This window comes from Antechinus flavipes, chromosome 2 (genome assembly GCF_016432865.1).
Source record: "Antechinus flavipes isolate AdamAnt ecotype Samford, QLD, Australia chromosome 2, AdamAnt_v2, whole genome shotgun sequence".
Classification (NCBI taxonomy): domain Eukaryota; kingdom Metazoa; phylum Chordata; class Mammalia; order Dasyuromorphia; family Dasyuridae; genus Antechinus; species Antechinus flavipes.
The window spans coordinates 431,880,952-431,904,296 of NC_067399.1; the positions used below are offsets into that span (position 1 = coordinate 431,880,952).

Genomic DNA, 23,345 nt, shown 5'->3' on the forward strand with positions numbered 1-23,345 from the left:
GATCTTGAAAAAGGCAAAAGGACCTCCATGTGCAAAAATGTTTGTAGCAGTCCTTTTGTAGTGGCACAGAACTGAAAATTGAGTGTATACTCATCAGTTGGGGAATGACTGAATAAGTTATGTCATATGGATATAATGGAATATTATTGTTCTATAAGAAATGATCAGCAGAATGATTTCAGAAAGGCCTGGAGAGATTTAATATGAACTGATGCTAACTGAACTGAGCAGAACCAAGAGAACTTTGTACACAGCAATAAGATTATGTGATGGTCAATTGTAATGGAATTGGCTTTTTTCAGCAATAAGGAGATTCAGGACAATTACAATAAATCTATGCTGGAGAGAACCATCTGCAGTCAGAGAAAGAACTATGGGGAATGAATATAGATGACAACATAGCATTTTCACCTTTTTTTTGTTGTTTGCTTGCTTGTTTTTTTCATATATTTTCTCCCTTTTGATCTGCTTTTCCTTGTGCAATATGATAAATGTGGAAATATGTTTAGAAGAATTGCACATTTTTAAACTATATCAGATTGCTTGTTATCTTGGGAAGGAGTGAAGGAAGGAGAGAGGAAAACAAATTTGGAATACAAAGTTTTGCAAAGTGAATGTTGGAAATTATCTTTGCATGTATTTGGAAAAATAAAATAGTATTAAAAACAAGCATCGGAACTTAGGTCTTCCTGAGTCTATGCCCATTATTCATATTACTACCTATCTTACAGAGGTGGTTGTTGTTTGTCCTTTGTTCTCAAATAGGACTGTGACATCAGAGAAGTGATGCTATGACATGCAAGTGAATTGGATTTAGGTGAGGGAGGACTGTGTAAGGTCACCTGCTTCACTCTGATCTGCAGAGCCATCTGGGTTTAATGGCAAGATATAGATCAGTACAACTGGAGATGAATAGTACACCAAAGTCCAGCAAGGAACTTGTTCGAGTGATGAGATTAGGATTTGAACACACATCTTTTGACTCTAAATTCTAATACCCTTTCCACTATATCACAGTATTGTTTGAGCAAAGCCTAGAGCTATCATTATCATCATCATCATTATTATAGATACCCTGAACCTGTGATTATAGGATCACAAATCTAGATTTGGGATCTCAGAAGTCACCTAGTCTAAATTTCTCATTTGTACAAATGAGTATGCTGAGCCCCAGGGACATTAATGATATCCTAGGTTATATAAGTAGAAAGTATCAGAGGTTGAATCTGATTCTTTTCACTACAGAACTCAAGATCTTTCTTAGCACCTTCTTCATTATCATTGTTTTCTCTTTAGTCTTCAACTGAGAAAGATTTATTGGCCATGTATGAGGAGAATCAGGAGAAAATATTATATAAACCACTTATGGATATAAAGAGATTAAAGATTGGGGAGAAGCTAAATACATGAAGCTAATTCAAGGAACAAATGAGAAGTTCATGGTTCTGTTTCCCTGTCCCCCTAGAAAGAATTCCTCCGTCTGGTGGTTCTATGCATTTTCCTTCAAACTGGCTTGGTTGCCAGGGTGGAATGGCTGATGTCACCTGAGTCCTGTAGCAGCTACTTGGAACCCTGGGGCTCAGTGAGGACTAAGTCTCAGAGCTGAGCAGTCGCATCTCCTTTGAGCTTGGTTATCTCTTTTTCTCAGAGCAGCAGACGCTGATCCACAGGCAAATATATTCCCATTTGGAAGTAGCTAGGGAAAGAGATTGCTGTGAGGCTAATATTCTGTGGGTGAGAGGGAGGGAAGTAAAGCTGAAGGGTGGGTGGGTGGGGGCAAGACTTGTCTGGGGAGACCATGGCCAGGTGTTTCCCTTTCTCTTCATTTGTGAGCCAGAGCACCCCTACTGTCTCTCCAAAGCCCTCTTCAGCGCTGATGATCGAAGAGGAAGCCCCGGGACCTTCAGGTAAGGAAGCAAGTGGGAAGGGCAAAGAGGAGATGACTTGATTGGGTAGAACAGGCAAATTGAGAATGCAGGTCATTGACAGAGAGAGGTTAGAAAGGGATTAAGAGGAAAAGAAGGTCAAAGAGGAAAAAGAGCAACCAACAGGGAGTCAAGACACTTTGGGTCTAAATATGGATCTGTATTAACAAATACTCATATTAAGATAATGTCTAACTATCCTTCAGTTTTTAATCCTATAGAAGCATAGGAACTAGAGGTTGGGGTGAGGTATAATAGGAGATGGAACCTGGAGAAGTTTTCTCAGAAACTCACAGAAGAAGAAAAAAACTAATAAGGAGGAAGAGGAAAGGGGGAGTGAGAGAGAGGAGGGAGAAAGAGATAGAGATAGAGAAAGAGACAGACAGAGACAGAAGAGAGAAAGAGACAGAAAGACAGAGAGAAGAGAGACAGAGACAAAGAGACAGAAGAGAGACAGAGACATAGAGCAACAGGGACAGAAGAGAGACAGACAGATACAGAGACAGAGGAGGGAGAAAGGAAGGGAGAAGGGAGAGAGGAAAGAAGAGTAAAGACAGACATAGAGAGAGACAGGGAAGGAGAGAGTAAACAGAAAGGAAAAAGAAGAAATTTCAAGAAAGAAAGGCCTTAGGGCAAGACTGGAAGTAGAAAAAGGTAGAGGTAAGACTGTGAGACAGAAGTGGCCATAGGATGGGAAGTGGGGGGAAATGGAAGGATGAGAAGTTGTGAAGGAATAGGAAAAATTGAGAGAGGAAGAAAGAAGTTACAGAACAGGAGATAGGAGGGGCTAGATAGGATAGGAAAAGTAGAACCATAGTTCAGGAAATGGGACAAGATGGAAGAAAAAGTAGGAGAGAGGATCATTGAACCATAGGACAGAATATGGAATGGACTGAGGGGAATGGTGGGGGGAAAGTTAGATGGAACCACAAGATAGCAAGTGTAGGAATTGAAGGGAGTGATGGAGGAAAGGGAAATGGAACCCCAGGGAAAGGGGTGAATTAACAGTAGAAGGGACCATAAAACAGGAGATGGGAGGAATGAAAAGAAGAGTAGAAGTTGATTAAGAAGATATTTATAGGGGGTTAAAGGAAAGGATTAGTGAAAATAATAGGAACCATAATACAGGATATTGGGGAGGGTGAAAAGAAGAATTAGAGGGAACAGGACAAGAACTAGCTGGAATTATTCCAGAACCCAGCTTCTTAATCTGTGGGTTGAGATCTCATGTGGGATCTCATAACTAAATGTAAGGGTCGTGAAATTGTGTTTGATTTCTATACCTATTTTATATACCTATATACCTGGGGTTACATAAAAATTTCTCAGGTGAAAAGGGGTCATGAGTAGAAAAAGTTTAAGAAGTTGTGGTATACAAGACAGGAATTAAGATAGTGGAGAGTCTGGGGATCATGCCATATAAAAAATGGTTGAAGAAACTGGAAATGTTTAGCCTGGAGAAGAAAAGGCTTATATCTGACTCCAAGAATGTAAAAGATTATTATAGGGAAGAGTGAATTCATTTTTCCTATGTGGTGCAAGAAGGCCAATCTAGGAGTAATGAGGAAATGTTACAGAGAGGCAAATTTCATTTCAACACAAGGGAAAACTTCCCTAATAATTAGAATCCAAAAATGGAATATACTGCCTCAAGAAGTAGTGAGTTCCCCATCATGAGAAGTCTTCAAGCAGAGGCATAATTGTTGATTTCTCTACAGATAGGGTTTGGATTTCAAATATTCTTCTATTTCTTAGACTTGATAATTCTGTGAAATAAAGGATGGGAGAAGGCAGTTAAAGAGGTCAAGAGGAACAAAGGAGGTCAAGGAGGTTAACCAAAGGGACAGTGTTTGCTAATGACTTCTGGCCTTATTTTAGCCATCTGGATACCTCCTAGTTCACCTCTGAGGATTCAAGGCCAAAAGAGGAAACATTCTGACTGGATACCTACAGGAACCCAGGACAGGTGGGCTGTAAAGAGCATGTTTGGTCTCAAAATGCAGTTGAAGAGACGCAGGGTGTCCACAGTGCGGCCTGAGGATTACAAGGCCTTCAATAGGCTGCTAGGTAGGAATGGAGCTAGCTCTTCCCTCATCCCTAACTCTTCAACCTCCCCTCATCCCCACAATTCTCTTAACAATGAAAACTGTACAGTAATGGAATGGGAAACCTCAAGAGATTGGTTATTAGAACCTCATTAGGGGAGGTGTTCAAGCAGAAGTTTTCTTTCCACTAATACTCATTTTGTTTCATTTTGGGGCTCCTCACGTGATCTCTTCTAAAAGGGGAGCAGAATAAGGGGAATAGCTTCTTCTCTTAACTCTACTGGACCATTCTCCATCTCTAGCCTAATAGAATGTCCCTCTATCTCCCTTCATAGGGGATCCTGTTGTCCAGAACTTCCTGGCCTGGGACAGAAAACTTCGGGTGTCAGACAAGGTAAGATTCTCACTATGTCTTGGCCTGGAATATCCATGTACAACCTCCCTTTTTAGATCACACTGATCTTCCCATCTCCAAATAACCCGCCAACAACTCCCTATTCCCTGATGCAAATGGAATAGAGGTCCTGATTTCTTGGCCACCATGTAAGAAGGCTTGCTGGGCCCAGTTCTGTATTCTTTCATACCCCTGAGAAGAAAAGCCTGAATAGCTTAAATTTCCAAGGCCTCATGTGAATCCCTAGCTTTAGCCTCCCTCCTTCTTCATGTTTGTACCTCGAGTCCTTTATCTTATGCTTCTTCTGTTCCAGACCTTGTTTTCTCTAATATCATAGATATATCTACAATTCAGTTATAAAGTGTACTCTTGTCCCACAGCCCCCTTATTTTTTCCCCCTGTCTTGGTAACCCATCCTTTCCAACATAGCGTCTTGGCCTGACCCTAGCCAGGTTCTAAAACTCCCCTATCCAGGCTCTCCCAAACGCTAATCTCCTCCAGAATGTATTAGCTCTGTAGCTGTCATTCCCTCCCCTTCCTGCCTGTGACCCTCCCTCTCTCTTTCTATTCATCAGTATCTCTTAGCAATGATCATAGCCTACTTTGCTCGGGCTGGCCGACCTTCCTGGCAGTACCAACGCCTCCATTTCTTCCTGGCTTTGTGAGTGATTTCTCATTCCCCTTATCCAATGAGCTCCCTCTCTTACCAGTACAATTACATCTTTTAATGTGAATGGAATTTGGGGCAAAGCATTTGATTCTTCTGAGCCCTAATTCATTTTATCTGTCAATAAATAACCATTTATTAAGTATTATGTGCTGGGCACTGCATTAAGTGATAAAATGAAAGACAAAATTGTTAAATATGCAGACTTGAATTTTGTCCCAGAATTGCAACGGATTTGCTCTGTAAGCCTGGAAATCCTTCCCCTTTTCTGACCCCCAATGTTCTCCTTTGTCAGATGGGGGAAAGGGTGCATTAAACTAGATAATTTCTAAGAGTCTCTCTATCTCTGGCATTCAATGACTTTTCTGCTGTCAGAACTTAGAATGTCCTTCCTACGGGGGGGAAAAAAATCTTCTATCATTATCTTTGCCAAGCCCATCACACCAGTCAAGAATGATGGGAAGAAGGGAGTTGCCCCATCTATATATCTCTCCTCAAAAGAGAGAAATGCTAATGTTAGATTTCTGAAGGAGTACAACTAAGATGGTGAAGGGACCTAGAGACCAGGACTTATTGAAGATAGTCTGAGACTATTCTAGAGAAAGGAAGATTTGAAGACATGATCACTGCCTTCAAGGTGACTTGTAAAAGTAACTTCCAGATATAAAATACTAAGATTCTATTTAAAAAGCAATAATATAGGAAAAAAAAAGATTAAGTAGTTGGTTTCTTGTTTTGTTTTGTTTTCTGTTTGGTGCCAGAGGATAAAACTAGGAGAAATGGGGGGGGGAGGGGAGATTACCAAAACAGAAGATGAAATTATCAAATTTCATCTTCATTTATGGAATATTATGTCATCAATGATTTTTCTTGGAGGTGGGGAGTTTTCTGTCACTAGATGTTTTTAAATGAAGCTGGCTGATAGCTCACTAGAAATAATTATAAGAAGGACTCAATTTTAGATTGGACTAGGGTGGCCTATTCTATTGTCCTGGGATAATGTATTTGTTAACTTTTCTATTTTGGAACACTGAGATAAAGCCCAGGTGTCCTGACCTAATTATATCTCAAACAGATCCTATGATTCTGTGGATCTGGGTGAATGTACAGAGCACATGGTAGAATTGGTGCATTAATGGAGTTCTCTGTGACTTTATAGAAAGCACAGATTGGGGGTGGGGAGGGAAGATAGGTTATAGTCTGGTGACCTTCTAAGAAGACCTTACTAAGTGGAAAGGTGGTATTAAGGTTATACTATGTCCCCCTTTTGGCTTTTCACAGATATCTGGCCAATGACATGGAGGAAGATCGCCAAGGGCCAAAGCATGGAATGTTTGTCTTTCTCTATGGCCAGGACCGCACTCAACGTGCTAAGTTCCAGTGGCTTCGGGCCCAGCTCTTCCGGGCCATTGGTTGGAAGGCATGGGTTACGAGGGAGGAGTGTGAGGAGGTAGGATCTATTGGGGAGGAGAGGTAGAATATTAATTATGGGGAATCTTGTGGCTGGATTTTAGGGCTGTAAGAGTTGCAAGCTTGTAAGGGCTCATTTTGTCTGCATAGTTATTGAGGGAGGTATATGTGTGATTGCTATTTATATACCCTTATTCTAGGACTCATGGAAAACCCATGTTTGACCATCCATGAAGTCCATTTATTTCAAGTTCTCTCAGTCTTAAATACCTTAGTATTGCATCACTACAGCATTATATGCCTGTGCTAACTATAAGCACCTTGCTATTATTATATAGATGCCTCTTTGCTACAAGTTTCTCTGCTTCAAGTAAAACACAGGTTGTCACAGCCTCTTGACTTCTCAGGAAGACTGAGACTCCCCCAAGGGGAGATGAGAGCAGAACCAGATATTGTCAGCAGGTTCCCTCTGGGCTGAAGGGTTTTATACCTCACCCAGAGTTCCCCCACTGTCTGTGGCTCTCTACAACTTCATCTTATTTTGGTTCGTTTTATTTCTTTACAGATTCAGGCATATCAGCCTGGACATTGGGTATGGAAGCGTGATCGCACTCTCCTTCAATAGAGCTCCCATGTAAGGAGACTAAGAGCAGTGGCTGGAGGCAGGAACAGCAGAGGAAGGTCCTCATCTGAGTAGAACAGAGATGACATGAGAAGATGGTCCATTCAGGAATGGTTTGAAGGAGCTGTCACTCCCTCTGCTTACTGCTTCAGAGGTCCTAATCTAGCCAACCTTATAGCAAAACCATCAGACCCAGTTAGGCCCAGACAGATCTCACTAGTCATATAGAGACAGATGCAGTTGGAGAAGTCAGATACAATCAGATCAGACTATAGAAATTTTTGTGTCTAGGGAAAGGCAGGATGATATGCATACTCGGGTGTGTGTTTGTGTGTGTGTGTGTGTGTGTGTGTGTGTGTGTGTGTGTGTGTGTATTATGTGGGCTGCAGCTGAAAATGGGGACAATGTACTTGTCATTCTTTCAATCTTGGCACAGTGAAGCAGAGCCCAGGTGTCCTGACCTAGTTATACTTCAAACTGGGAATCTCAAATCATATACAATCAAAAATAGAGCAACTGATTTAGCATATACAGAGACACAGGTAATATAGTAGAACTACACAGACATATATGCAGACAAACATAGAAAGAGTCAAGGCTAGCTATTCAGATTTTCAGATGTCAGTCAGATTTAGTAAGGCAGACCTAATTACAAACTGACAAGAAGCCATTATCACATCCAGGTGGGTAGGCAGTCAGAAACATTAGTATAGACCCAAAGAAAAGTATATCTAGTATTAGGCAGAAAGATATACTTAGTCACAGATAAATAGAGCACACATGAGTTAAAGGAGAGATGATTTATGGGTTATGTATAAGATTTAATAAGACTTGCTTCAATAATTCAAGAATCTAGTTTTTAATTAGTGGAGGGACAGACCCCACTTAATGCAGATTATAGCTTCTCTGTGCTTTGGTAGGTCATTCCATTACTCAGTGGATAGGCTTTCATTGTGAACCTTTCTATATTTTCCTAGGCTGATCCTGGAATACATAAAATCTGGGCCTTTTGAGGTTGAGAGTTTTGCCAGATCTCCTAGACTTTGCTAGTATTTGTATTTCTTTGGCAGTCTTTTCACTAACTTCCTGTTGCCTCCAACTCATACTGAGGCATTGGAGAAAGACTGTGCTTGGGCCTAAATCTCTTTGTGATCCTAAATGTATATGTCAGAGCTTATATGATTTTTGGAGGAGATTTGATATAGGCAGTTAGAAATACCAAAGCTGATAGGGCCCAGGGGTCCTCAAACTATGTCCAGCGGGCTAGATGCGGCAGCTGAGAACGATTATCCCCCTCACCCAGGCTATGAAGTTTCTTTATTTAAAGGCCCACAAAACAAAGTTTTTGTTTTTACTATAGTCCGACCCTCCAACAGTCTGAGGGACAGTGAACTAGCCCCCTATTTAAAAAGTTTGAGGACTCCTGTTTAGGCCTTGGGAAAACAAAGGTCAAACTATTTTAAAGAAGGAGAAGAGGAGCAAGGAAGGGCTGTGAAGAATGAGAAGGGAAGAGAAAATGAAGGGGGAATGAGGGGAAAAGAGTCAAGAGGAAATAGATGCAGAAAGAATGACAAAAAAAAAAGCAGAGAAAAGAAAAGAGAAAAGAAGAGGAAAAAACAAATAAGAAGACAAGGGATCAAAGTTTTATTGTTCTTTATGTTCCTAACACCTAAACCTGTCAGTATGATCCCATATCCCTTCAAAACTCTGGTGAGTTGCTTTATTATTATTATTATTATTATTATTTTGTTGGTGATAGGGTGGTGGGAAATTTATATATATACTTAAGGTTATGGAAAACTTTTGTTTGTAGCTTATTACCAAGTGCTAAAGGTTAGGAAACATTGGATTAAAGAGGTCCCACATAACTAGTTTAGGGATAGAGTTAGGAATAAAGATTAGGGGAAAGGATGATGGTATAGGGTTAGGGATGGTGACTTTCCCTTAAAGTCAAATTTCAGAATCTATACTGTAGTTGAAAGTTTTTTTAGGACCGTATTCAGAATTAGACGGTGATGATAAATTCCAAGGGCTAATTCATATTTGGGGTTTGGAGTGGGAATTTAGGATTAGAATGCATTAAGTTTTAGGCTAAGAATGATGGTTAAGTACTAAGAGATATAGTTAAAAGTTAAGATTTAGGTTAAATCTAAAATTATGGTTTGGATATAGGTTAGAGATGGGGAAAATAATTTTTATAGATGAATATAGATTAGAATTAGAATTCAATCTCAATTTATATACTAGTGCAATCATTATATTTGTGCTAAAGGATATGGTTTAAACATATGTCACGGTGTTTTTCAATCTTTGGTTTTTTTTTCCTATTCCTAGTGTCTTTTCACCATTATTCTCACTATTAGAAACAAAGAACTTTATTCTCAGATACCTGCCTAGCCAAACTAACTTGGTCTCAATTTTCATAAGTAGTCAAATTTAATGTATTATTATTCACTTGACAAATATGAACCTTCATCTTGGGAGTCCTTTCAGCCACAAAAACCAGCAAGGTCCCCCTCTAGGAGTTCCTAGCTCCTTAAACTTCTGCTGACCCAGGTGCTGACTCCGAAAGAAATAGAAGGATGTGATTGACTACCGTCTAAACATTTCAGGTAGTTATCTTTGAGGTACCAGAGTCATTTTATCTACATTGAAGATACTCTTCTATAATTTCATGAAGAGTTTGATAAAGAGACAGAATCTTCAGCATTAGATTTATGCATGTGTATACACACATACATACACATTAAAAAGCATGCACATGCATACATATACACATATATGTTTATACATAAAAATGTATACAGATACTTATGTACACACATATGTGTATGTGTGTGTGCAGCCCTGCTACTTCCAGCTAAGAGAAATAATTATCCTTGTAGATAATGATATAGCTGCGAAGTATTGGCAGTTATTTACAACTGATGACTATCTTGGAATATTGGGACAGAGCACAAAGTTTCAGTCAGCTAATAGTTGCAGTTGTTCTAAACCATTGACACTTATACCAGCCTCTAAAGTCTGAACTTTTCTGTGACCTCCCATGAGTTTAAGATTTTCCGAGGATAGTTATGAGTAGGAATTTGGGCAAATTTTTAGTGGAAGAATAGATATTTTGAAAGCATAAAATGCCAGCAAAATTGTCTTATTGATTAAAATAAAAAGGAGAGAGATATGTAGTACACAGAATTGAGAAAGTAAGGATAAGGGAAGGAAAGGAGTCCAGAAGAAAAAAAAATGAGAGTTTGAAGAAAACAAGATAAAGAAATAAAAAAGGAGAAAAGAGAAAGGGGAAAGGATGGGAGATGATATAACAAATGCATAAAGAGATGAGAAAGAGAAGGGGAGAAAAGAAAACAAAAGAGCAAAAGATAAAATATTTAGAAAAGGAAAGGATCATCTAGTTTAATCCTTTCATTTTATAGATAAAATATCTGAGGTCCAGAGAAGACAAATGGCTTATCCAAAGTCACACAGGTAGTAAGAAACAGTTTTACACATTCATCCTTTGACTTTGAATCTGGCTTCCTTTTTGGAGGAGAATGGAGAAAAAGAGCAAAAGAGGAGAAATAGATTTTGGAGAGATGGACAAAAAAAGATAGGGAAAGAAGTAAGAATTCCAGTGGGGAAAAATTTGCTGTCTCTGTTCATCTCAGCCTTGTCTCTTTCCCAGCTTCTTTCCCTTACCACCCTTTCTCAAAACAGGAAATTAACAGATACAACCTCATTCTTGAGAAGGAACCACAACAAATCTTTCCCCTGCCCCTGGGAGAGCCAATCTTTTCTCTTCTTTCCTTTCCCATTCTTCTGCTTTTCCTTTTCCTCTTCTTGTCCTCTTTCCTCCCTCTTGCTCCATCTTTTTTCTGTTTTTTTTTTTATTTTAACCTTTTTTTCCATGTCTTTACCATTGCTTTATTTTCTGATTACCTAATACCCTTTACTTCTCTTTTCTTCCCTCTATTCTTTCATCCTTCTTCTCAATCTTGCCACAACTTTCCTCCTTCTATTACCATGTTCTTATTACTTCTTTTCCTTATATCTTTTCCCTATTTTCTTTGTTTCTTTTCTCTCATCTTTTATTTTCTCTTAGTCTCCCCTTTCCTTTTTCCTTCCTTTTCTGTCCCAGTAGCTCCTCCTTCTCTTGCTAATATCTTAATTTATAGTCAATAGTTTTCAAAGATCCACCATAATCTTCACTTTGTCAGTATTTACATGAAATTCTACCATTTTGTGTGCCCTATATCTTCCCTACAAATGAAACATGTATAAATATTAACATCATGTAAAATTTAGGGCTCTTGAGATATGGGTTGCATAATGAAAAAAAGTTGGGAAACATTTTTATGAGTTAAAGTGTATAGTTGAAAGTTCTTTCAGTATTAAGATTTTAGAGTTCAAGGACAGGATTGTCTTTATAAGACAAGGGGCTAAGATTTTTGATTTAACAGTGTGGATGGGAATTCCTGTGATGGGTTAGGATACAAGGAGATTAAAGAGTAAAAAACAAACAAGCATGAATTTTAAACAGGTGGTATTCAGGTCTTGTTCCAGATTAGGATTAGGGTTGTTATTATAAAGTATGTCCTTTTAGTATTAAGGGTCAAATTTCATATCATGAGTAAGTTTAGAGGGCAGAGTTTAGAACTCAATGGTTATCAGTTCAAAGTAGGTAGGCATTGTCATTAATAATTAGTGCTTGGAGGATTGGGAAGGCCCTTTATCAATTTCCCACTTATATCCTAATTCTTTTTCCTGGATATCCAACCACTTTACTCTCCTTTTCTCAAGGCAAGTAATGGATTGTCAAAAGGAAGTTAATAATAAAATTTGGGGCTGGAAAGAAGAAAGGGACTATATAAGGAGATACCCAAAGGAGAGTCTCATTTTCTGATCCTGGCATTAAACCAAAAAGTAGGAATTGTTAGCTTGGAAAGGTGGTAATAGAAACTTATGAAGGGAGGAGTCTTTGAAAATGGTGTAGGACTTAATCTTAATACAAACTGTATTTTTCAAGGTATTGCCCGATTTTCCAGTGTATCTTAAAAAGCTTGAAATGAGGAACAGCACAGAATCAAACTAAGAAGATGGAGGGTATGTCAGTATGACAAAGAATGAGACAATCCCTCTCAGATTGTAGAGAAGGGCATGAATGTGAAGAGTTCTCATTTAGAGACAAAGGGAAAAAAAGGTGAGTAGAAGAAGAGGAAATAACTCTTTCTACTTACAAAAGTTTAACCAAGGGAGTCCCATGAAAAGAAGGGGCTGAGTTTGATGTGTTTAGTGAGCTACATGAGAAAATTACTAAAAGGTATAGATCTTTCAATATGAGAAACTGATTGGAATATTGAGAGGGAAAAAGAAAGGAAGAAAGATAAGACAGGACAGAATAGAATACAGGGAAAAGATAAAAAATAAAAAGATGAAATCAGAGATGGGGATGAGTGATGGAAGGAGACAAGAAGGGACAAACATGGAAAGACATAGGGAAAGGACAGGAAAAAAGAAAAGGGGAAAAAAAGTAGAAACAAATTTATATGGAAGACAGAAGAAAGTCTGTAGAGAAAAACGATAAACTATGAGATCTTTAGAATAATTTCATTGAAGGGAAGGAATATGTTGAAGTTGGGATAGAAGCATTTTGAAGTCAGTAAGGATGGGAACTCAAAGACAAAGCAAGGAATAAAAGCAATGAGTTTTCTATACTCTCAAACGTTTTCTTATTCACTCCAAATTTAGGTCTTGCAAGAAGGATATGGAGAAGGGAAAGACATCTGGAGAGAGAGGAGCTGAAGATATGAAAAAAAAAAAACTATAGAGGAAATTCATGAGCATATGAAGGGTCATGAGAAATTCCTGAAAGCAGATGTCCAGAGGCAAACTGATAAAAAGAACAAATGATGTTGAAAACTCAAAGAAAATGGAATGAACAAGATGATAGGAACAGCTTGGGCATCAATTGAAGATCAGAGAACAGCAACTAAGATGTGAAATAAGGAAAAAGGAGAACAAATCTCTAAATGAGCAGTAGCTGCATGGTTTAAAAAAAGTGGAAGAGAGGAAATGAAAGCCTTTGAAAAAAAAGAAGCAGCAGAGATCTGGGGAACTGGGGAGATGAGAGAAAATGTTCTGAGGGATAAAGAACAGCTACAACTTAAGGGTTTACTGGAGGCATAGTTGAGGAACTATGACCAATAGAAGGGTCTCCCTATCTAACCCAAGTGGGAAATGAAGTGTCACTTATAGGCCAGACCCAACTATTTACTGATTGGCATGGGAGCTTTTGAATTACTCCATTTCTTCTCTGGGCCATTTTAACCAGGAGATTTCCTCCTCCAAAGGTCTCATTAATATTGGTGCTAGACTTAGTATGGAACCCAATTGGCCTTAGCCCACTGCAGTTCAGAATTTCTGAACTTAATTGATCTGCTAGCATCGGTCTTCCTGGTAACAAGAACAATAAGTATATACTATCAAACCCAGACAAGAGAATAGCCTCTAAAAATATGTAGAAGAGACTGTTTTGGTTATGAGAACAGAATAGTTCAGCCATGAAATACAGGTGTAATTACAAAAAATGAGGAAATTGAAACTAGTAGATAAGAACAGCCAAAGAGTTATGTATGACAAAAAAAAGTGACAACTGAGAAGAGTGTGACAAGATGCTGGAATTGTCTATAACAGAAATGAAAGACTAGTACAGGAAAAAGGAGAATCAAAGAAGACTGGAGCAGGGAGAATGTAGCTGTGTGGACCTATTTTCTCTGAGGAGAAAGAAATAGAAGATACTGGGAAGTATGTGATGAAGTCATGAAAAGACAGAAAAGGAGAGGAGAATGTATGAAGATGATGATAGGATTAACAGAAACAGAAAACTGGAGAAACAAAACAAATTGCTAAAGAGCTGTGAACAAAAGAGGAAGAAAAAGAAGCAAGTGATACTGCAATAATTCAAAAATCTTATAAAATAGGAAACTGAAGAGGACATAGAATATAAAGGAGCAGGTTTATGTAAATAGCTGAAGAATCAGAAAAAAAAATAGAAAAGACAGGAGAAGACAAGACAAGAATGGAGTAGGGAGTTGAGAGTGTCCAAGTAATAAAACACAGAGAAGACAAGTAAAAGATATGAGAGTAGAGAAGGCAGGAGCAAAAATTTTGAAAGTGTGAGGGACAACAAAAGAAAATAACCAAAAAAGAACTCATGAATGATAGAAGCATATGAAGAGTCCTGAAAAAAATAAAAGGAACTAAAAAGAAAAGAAGAAATGGAAATTCTTGAATAGCTGGGAAAAAAAAAAGAAAAGCCGGTGAAAAGGGGAAATGTCATTTAAACCTGAAGGTAAAAGACAAGGAATCATGATTAAACGAGCAGAGCAGGAGGAGAAGGGAGAATATACAGGAACCAAGGAGATAGGAGTTTTTATGGATCTTGAACAATGGAGAAAGGAGAGACAAAGGAGAAATGGAAGGTTGAAACAAAGCTAGGGAAAAATGACAATAGCTAAGATAATTGAAGAAACACAAGAGATTGAAGTAGAAAAATGAGAGCAGTTAAGGAGTTGTGAATGGAGAAAAGAGCAGTTTGGAAGCCTTGGAGAAAAGCAAAGAGGAGAAAGAAGTTGATGAGAATGCATCAGAGAAATGGAAGCATGGAGGGACCAAAGCAACAGAATAAAGTTCCATTGAGAAGAAGCAGAGGCTATGGGAATAGAAAATGAGCACAGCTAAGGAGCTATGAACAACAGAAAAGAGCTGAGGAGGAGGAAAGAGAAGTGTAGATTAAAGCAGATGAAGTAGAATTAGGGAAAAAATGAGAAGCAGAGCTGAGAACTGAAAATCAGAACAGATTGAATCAGAATGAATTAAACAGTTGAAAAAGTCTGAGAGACAGAACAGCAGCTAAGGAAAAAGTCCAAGAAACAATAATTTATTAAGCACGTGCCAGGCACTGTGCTCAGTATTAAGGATTTTTTCTTTAAAGGAAAAACAGAGGAATTAGTGAAAACAACCAGAGAGAGAGAGTAGTAACTGAAGGATTATCTATTATAGAGGAAAGAAAAGAGTAGTAAAAATTAAAGCAGGCTAAGAGCTATGAAAATCAAAAGAGGATCAGAGGAAAATGAAGAGGCAAAGGAGAAAAAGAAAATGAACACAGAACATTGAGAAACTCCTCAAAACAGAACAACTAAGGAGAAAGAAGCAGACAAAAGTGCAGCAGAAACACAATAGCAGCTGAAGGGGCCTACATAACAGATGAAAGAAAATCTATAAAGGGGAAGGCTAGGCTTCTGAAACCTGAGTTTTGGGAGCAGCCAAAAAACCAAGAGTAGAAAAACTTCCAAAGAAAGGTGATGGGAAGTGACAGAAAAGCTGTGAAAGGAAAAAGAAAAGCAATGGAAATTTAATCAAGTAATGAAATCAGGTAATTCAACAAAAAATTGTTGAATTAAGAAAATGAAATCAAAGGGAGCAGTAAAAGAACCAAGAACAGAATGAACAGAACTGAGAAGAAAGGATAAGCCAAAGATAATAGAACAGAAAATTGGGAAGTGACTGAGTAGTTGTGGAAAATAAAAAGAGATGAAAAGAGACAAAGATTAATGGAATGATAATACCAACCAGAGCTGCTAAGGAAATTAGAATGAGGAGATTGGAGGCACTTAAGAACAGGATACAATTGAGAACAAAGAAGTAAAGGGGACTTCAAAGTTGATAGAAGTGAAGAAAATCTGTCAAGTCAAAGAAGACAAACTATTGTGACAAAAAGCAGCATCTAAAATTTGAAAGAAATGGTAGTTAGGAAACCAAAGCTTCATCTGTATACAGAAGGAATTCTGCAATGTATGAAGGATCTCTTAAAAATCCTTCCCTTCAATATCTCTTTACCACCCTTCCCTCAACATGCTCACCTAGATAATGGAGGCTTCCTCAGGGGTTGTGATAGAGGACAGTGTCCTCTCAGCATGAGATGGTATTCTTTTTCTGATAAGACTTAGAGACTCAACACTATCTCACTTCCCTGACCCCAGCATGTCGGTGTTCAGAGCAGACCATTCCTCACAGCTGTTCCCATCTGAAGAAGCAAGTGAAAGCTGAAGTGATGACCAGGGACCCAGTAGTCCCTCTTCCTTCTCCAGTGTGTTCATATTTTGTCTGCATTTACCCCACTATTTGCTTCTAATTACTCTTTTTAGTCTCTCACATTTTTCATTTGCTGTTCTTTGTTCCTCCTCTTTCACCTCTTGCCATACACTCTAGTCCTCTTGTTTAAATGAGTCTCCTTTTCAAGTGATTCCAACACAGTAGCACCCATCCCAGCTAATGTGTGATTCCTGCATCCTCTGTTGCTTCTCTTTCACAAGCTCATTCTATTGTAATGATTCATGTAACTACAATTTCTAAATTTCCTTGTTCCTCCTTCCATTGTCCTTTATTTCTACATTTTGTCTTGTTTCCATTGCTTCAACTGTCACTTTATTTTGTATTTCTCTATTACCTCCTTAGCCCAGCTCTGAATTTTTAGCTGCCCCAACCCTTAAAAATTCTATATTCCTCCTTTCCAAGCCCCCCTTTTTAATTCACTCAAATATGTTTACAAGTTGTGTTCCAATGCCTCATTATAGTATGGAAATGACTCTTGGTTTTTAAAGTAACATGCTGGCATGGTGCCAAGTCTGCTAGGACCTACCATGTTCAAATATATTTTCAACTCAAAATTATCTAATTTCCAAGAAGCATTCAGGGTTTGAGAATAAGAAATGAAAGATCAGGGTCTTGTAGACTACAGAAACTCATCCCTATGTATTATAAATTCATTCTTCAAATTGGGCATACTCAGATAATTGGGAGAGCATTAAGAATACAAAATTAATTTTACCAGCCAGGAAATGAGGTTTGCTGATGCTGGAATCATACTTGAATTAGCTGTCTTTCTGCAGTGAAATGGCTTGTAAGAGTGTTAAGGGACAGGTCAATTCTCTGAGAGCCTCCACAGCTGTGGATCATAACATCTGAAGGAGTTGAAAGTCAGCCTTAGCTGACACAGGTATTGTGGACTGGGAATGAAATCGATTGGGAGGCAGAGGGAAGAAGAGAGAGGTCAGACAAAGCAACTGCTTCTCAGTCTCCTTGTATCATTCTCTCACAAGAGGATATCCATTCTGGGTTGGATCTCCAGTAGTCACTGTCAGGTGGCTCTCATGAATTCTAAGAGCTCTCCTGTGTCTTTCAACATTAGAGCAAAAGAAAATCTGTATCCATTTATAAGAAAGAATATAAATGAAGAAATGATGCACAATTGAGATGATTCCATATAAATTACTGATGCTTCAAGTGGGAAATGAATAAATAGACATTAAATCATTATTTCCTGAAGAAATTTAAATGAGAGAAATTACCATTGTTGCCAAAATAGTCCATAAACTTCAGCCAGAAACCATTTGATCTCTTAAACAGATCAATAAACTAAACATGTCAGTTTAGAATAAACATTAATTTGCAAGATTTTCCAGATAAAAGATGGCATAATGAGAAGTAATGGCTTATAAAACAGAAGCAATGGCAGAAAAAATTAGAAAAAGTTAAGAAATCTAAGAAAAGCTCACCAAAGGCACCGAAGAATGCAATTAGGACAACAGGCAAAAATTGAAAAAGATTTTAATTTCTTTAATACTTCATCAAAGACAGCCACTCCATTTGGAGTCATTTATGAATTCTTTACAGATATTAAAAATAAAATTTAAAAGCAATCAAAAAAATCTTAAAGGATAAAAATGGCGTGCAATTGAGGCAACTAAGCCTAATAAGCTGCTGTTGCTCAAAAATCAAATAAGTAAATATTGAAAAACACTATTTTCTAAAGAAATTTAAATCACTTGGAAATATGAGACCAAAAGAACAGTAACTTGAGCCATCAAATAACAAAATTTCCTTGCTAAGAAGAAAAATGGGACAGCCAGCTTATAGTTTCTAACTTCTGAAAGATAAGATGTTTTAAGAAATGACTCATAAGCAATGAAGAAAAGTTGAGAGAATGAAAAATCATTTGAAGGGTATTTGACTACCTTATGGAATAAATTATCTTCAATGACAGTCATCACATTTGGATTTTGACATGATCTTCAATATAATGCATGAAAAAAAATTGAAGCACTAAAAAGATGTCAATAGAATTGCTGGATCAGAATGTATATAGGCAGAAGAGATCTTTATTGAGGGTAACATGATTTTGAAGATGTGGAGGAACTGAGATTTGAAATTTCTGAAAGAGTTGATACTAAGTATATGTGGGAAAAGATCTTTGACTTTTTAAAAAAGATTCATAAAGTATCAATATACTTATCTATATTCTTTTCCAATCTCTACAGTCTTTATGGAAACAATATATGCACAGCAAGGCATCCTTGATGAGTGAAAAGGGAAAAGGCCTTTGCAACAATGTTCCACAACAAATAACAGCTGCTTAGTGATAGAATTTATTGAAAGGTGCAGAAAATATGAAATATCACTTTGTTGCTTGTTGACTATGAACACATTTGATTTGAATTACTTGTTACCATACAGGTTTTCTTCTGGCAAGATATCTCCCACATAAGTCAAAACTGTACAAACTAGATAACAATAGAGGCATTTTTGTTTCATGATATATCAAACAAGAAATTGTGTTTTGAAAAGTATTTGTCACTATCATGGATCCATGTAAAGTTGAAACTAAAAAGAGATTCCTATGAGATTTTGCAAATATTCCCATTTGTAAATTATTGAAATCCATTTAGATTACTCAACTCTAGCAACATTTATGCAACTATATCTACTCAAAATAATGTGAATGATGGGCCATCTGTATGTGTGATTCATCCAGCTGCATATTGTGATTATGACCACAGGAACTCTTTATTTTTTCCCATTTATCAAAAGTTAGAATTGACTGCTTTTATTACTGATCTCATTTAGGAGTCAAAACAGTGTTTCTACTCACAGAATTGTATGAGAAGATGACATCTGATGATATCCCAACCTCACTCTGAATCAAAGGCCTAGATTTTAAAATCAATATTATTCTAGTGATGCTTTGTGCTTCTGAGACATACCATGCCACAATCTCTGAAAAATGAAAGTTTCAGGATAGCCAGCTGACATTAGAGAATGCATTCTTCTCAATCATAGAGAATGAAGAAGGTTGCAATTTATCCCCAGTGGAAGAGTGCAGTGTAATAGTGTAAAAGTATGGCTGAAGAAAAGTGGCAGGCTGGTAATGGGACAAAATGTAGAAATAACTGATAGAAAAGTTGGGGACTGCTGCTGCTTTTACCTCCCCTCTCCTACCCCAATCATAAGTTTCATAGTGCCCCCATGGAGAATTTCTGGAAGGACAAAGACAAGAATTGGTCTGAATAGAAGATGTATATAAGCTGAAAATTGCACCACTAGAAATATCCACATGAGTGAGCTTAATTCAATGATCCACTTATCTGCTATCTTTAATTCTTTTTAACTTGGCTTCTTCATCCTTCTTAGCTCCTATCTATACACTCACATTTTCATAGCTTTCTCAGATCCTTTCATAGCTTCAGTTCTTCAGTTACTTTTATCTCTAATTCAATTCTGCCCAGTACTAAAATTTCTTTTGCTGCTTCCTCACAATACATAGATTTAGTGATGGAAAGCACTTTAGATATCATTTAGTAGTTGTACTACTAGTTATGATTGAATCCTAATTACTCCTTTATAAACTGTTCACTATCCAACTTATGTTGTACTTTTTGGTTCTCTTGCTTCCATCATCTTTGTCTTCTAACCTTGCCCAAGCAATTACCTTCTCTCCTAACTTTCTCCTCTAATACAGTCTTATGCCAGCATTTACCTTTCCATCTCTTTTGAGGCTATCAGATCAATATTATTGTTGCCCCTCCTCTCTGTCTTTCTCCCTTTCCCTTGTTCTTTTCCTCCCTTTTATATCTCCTCCTCTCCCTTCACTCTTTACCTCTTTTTTCTTTCTCTTTCACCCTGTTCTTTTCCCTTTGTCCCTCTCCTTCCCTCTCCTTTCACATTCCTTTCTTTCCCTCCCCTTTCTCCATCTCTCCCCTTCTCTTTTTGGCCTACTTTACCCTCCTTCCCTATTTTATATTCTGTCTCAGTGCTGCCTTTATCTCCCCCTTTCTATTTCTTACCTCTCCTTTCCTTTCTTTCTCTTCTCTTTTCCATCTCCTTTCCTTCTTTTTCTCTTCCTCACCCCCTCACTGTCAGTGGTATGTTTTTCTTTAGTTTCAGGCACCACTTCCATTCCTTTTATGTCAGGTTTTTTCTTTGCATTAGATAGTCTCCATCACACTATCTCCTTTTAAATGGACCATATCTTCTCAGCTCCTCACCTATTCCATTTTTCTTCTATCATCTTAGCTGATTGTCTGCTTCTGTTGCCAATTTGTCCAACTCCTTAGCCCAGACATCTCCTTAACTGCTCCCACTCACTTTGCTGCTTCTAGCTAAACCTTTTGATTGCAAATTGTCCTCATTACTGGAAGCTATTTCTGGTTTCTCAGTTTAATTTACCTGCCTCCATTTCTAATCTTTCCCCTCAGCTTTTCCTATGTCCTCTGCTCCACCCTCTTCCATAATTACTCCAATCTCCTAAAATTCATTCCTTCAAATCTTTGCATATATTTAGTTCCTCTAATTTCATTAACCTCTTCTCACTCATCAATTTTTCTTATTTCCTCCTACATCCTTAATTTTTTCTTAACTTTTTGTCATTTATTCAGTTTTATCTCTTCTAGATTTTTCCCTCTGTTTTTGCTACTCAACTTTTATCTCTTCTGCTTCTTACTTCAGAAAATCCTACCTTCTCAGATATTCTTGTTTCTTAGTATTTCTCATCAGTTCTTCCTACAACGTCAATTTCTCACACCATTTCTTCAGGTCTTCACTCAGTATTTAGTCTTATACATTTTTCTTTCCTATCGATTTTGTCCAAATCCTTAGCAGTTCTTCACATCATTTACTATAGCAGCAGTTACACAATTTCCATTCCAAACAATTTTTTTTTCATAAGCATCCCTCATAAACTTCACATTATTATTATTTTTTCTTTATCTTCTTTGTTCTCTGCTGTTCTCATTTCGGGTGTTTCTCTCCCTTCTATTGCTTCCATTTCCTTAGTTTCTCTTCTCATCTTTAATGTTTTTTTATTCTTAAGCTATCCCTCTCTTTAATATTTCTCCTCTAGATTTCTAGATTGATAGATTTTTCTTTCATTTCTTCTATGCTCTCTGGGTCTATTTTCTATCTCTGTCCCTGTCTCTCATCTCCCTCTTTGTTGTGTCTGTCTCTCTGCCTTTCTATTTTTTTCTCTACCTCTGTGTCTGTCTGTCTGTAACTAATTGCCTCACTTCTATTTCCCTTACCTTTGCTTCTTCCTCCATTGCTGTTCCTGTCTCTTTTGTATGCCAATCAAGTTAATCACATATCCATTCCATTTTTATCTTTTTTTCTTTGTTGTTCTTATCATCCATCTCAGATCTACAATAGCCATGGGCAGTTGGATTTTTCCCCAAGGTGAAACATGCAGAAAGCATAAAATTTAGAATGCACAAAAATGCTACATGCAGACTAGAAAGAAATAAGGGGAATTCAGATACTAAATGAGGATCAAAGGTCCTCAGAGGTACTGATGGCAGGAGGAAGAGAAATGTGGGATATCAGGCAGGTGTGTGGATGGAAAACAAATGTCTAATGATTTCTTCCTTGCCTTTTGGTCCTATAAAATAATCCCCAATCCACCTCACTATTCTTGCCTATATTTCCTCTTTTTACGCAGTTCAGTAATAACTCCCACCAAAGATGAGAAATAACCTTGCTGCTGATTTCTTTCATATGTAAATGAGACCTCTTTGATAGAGTATAAAGAATATGGGATGCTAAATGGGTTACAACTAGAGTTCCCTTAAGTTACTACCTCTTCCATTCTTAACAGTTCTTATTTCTTAACTCTTCATTTCTTTAGCTGTTCCCATTTCCTCTTTACATTTGTTCAGTTTCTTCCCTTTTCTCTTCTTCATAATTTTCTTATATTTCCTAAAGAAGTCCCAGTTCATTTCCTTCTTCCACCTCATTTTTTATGCTCTGTTTTCCTATCTTCTGCTCAGTGACTCTCAGCCCCTTGCCTTTTCCCAACTCTTTAGATCTTCTGAGATAATATTTGTAAAGCACTTAGTCAAGTGCCTGATACATAGACAATGCCTAATAAATTTCTTCCTTCCTATTCCCTCAAATTTCCTAAAATAAATAGATTTATATGGTGCTTTGCAATTTCAAGTCTTATCTGAACTTGCTTTTAACAAAAGTCCTGTGCCATTGGTTATATCATAATTCACATTTTTATACATTAGGAAATTCAGGAGCATAGGAATTAAGTGACTACATCTAGATTTGAATACTTATTAAATGTGTGATCTAGCCGGGTCACTCCCAACTGTTTGGATCTCTTGTTGCTTCATCTTTAGAATGAGGAGGTTGGACTGTATATACTTATGGCTTAAATTCTCTTGATTTGTGTGAGGCTACATAGCCAGTATATAGCACAGCTAAAATTTTAATATAGACTTCTGACTCTATAGGTTTAGTCTTTAAACAATTAAATTATTTCTCTATTGTATTTTAAATTGATTTATTGACTGGTTAAAACTGTACTCTTGTTTTCAATTTATAACTATAGCCAACTTCCTATCTTCTTTAAATCTTCTCTCTCTCTCCTTTTAATTCCTCCCAGCTACATAGTCATAGTTCAGTTTATAAATTTTATAAATTCCTAGTAAATTCCATTGTATTAGTATTCTTTTAAGAATTTTTTCAACTTTACATTGTCATCAACAATTTGCAAGGTAGGGAAAAATAATAATTCAGAGGTATTTTAGTTTGCACCACTCCTATCTCATTTCCTTTTTTTTTTTTTGATAGGACAATTCAAGTGGAATGCAAGAATGCCATAGACAGTAGACTTGAGAGTTAACAAACCATTTGTCAAAATGTTTCATGTAATCTTTATGAAGGGGATGTAGACAAGAGGGCTAAATGGTTATAGGATTTAGTGGGAAAAGACAGATTTGAATGATTATAGATATATGTATATATCTATAGTCATTAATTGATCAATATCTACCTGGAAGAAGGACTTTAAAGTACCCTAGGATTTATCTTTGGCTGTACTTAATACTTTAATTGGTAAATTGGATAAAGGCAAATATGAAGATATTAAATTTATAGTTGCCAAAGCTGATGTGGC

General features: G+C 37.3%; 1 protein-coding gene and 1 long non-coding RNA gene across 2 annotated transcripts; both read left to right on the forward strand.

Annotated features, from left to right (window-relative positions):
- Positions 1 to 1,798: 1,798 nt before the first annotated feature.
- Positions 1,799 to 7,261, forward strand: SPDYE4 (speedy/RINGO cell cycle regulator family member E4). Its single transcript, XM_051973713.1, has 6 exons — positions 1,799 to 1,907; positions 3,804 to 3,992; positions 4,306 to 4,364; positions 4,940 to 5,025; positions 6,313 to 6,481; positions 7,007 to 7,261. The coding sequence occupies exons 1-6, from the start codon at positions 1,799 to 1,801 to the stop codon at positions 7,064 to 7,066; spliced, it is 672 nt and encodes a 223-aa protein (XP_051829673.1). The 3' UTR covers positions 7,067 to 7,261.
- Positions 7,262 to 7,916: 655 nt separating this feature from the next.
- LOC127550239 (uncharacterized) lies at positions 7,917 to 22,334 on the forward strand. The gene is made up of 4 exons (XR_007950802.1): positions 7,917 to 8,773; positions 9,398 to 9,675; positions 12,081 to 12,254; positions 12,803 to 22,334. It is a non-coding gene; the product is annotated as an uncharacterized LOC127550239 (long non-coding RNA).
- The last annotated feature ends 1,011 nt before the right edge of the window (positions 22,335 to 23,345 follow it).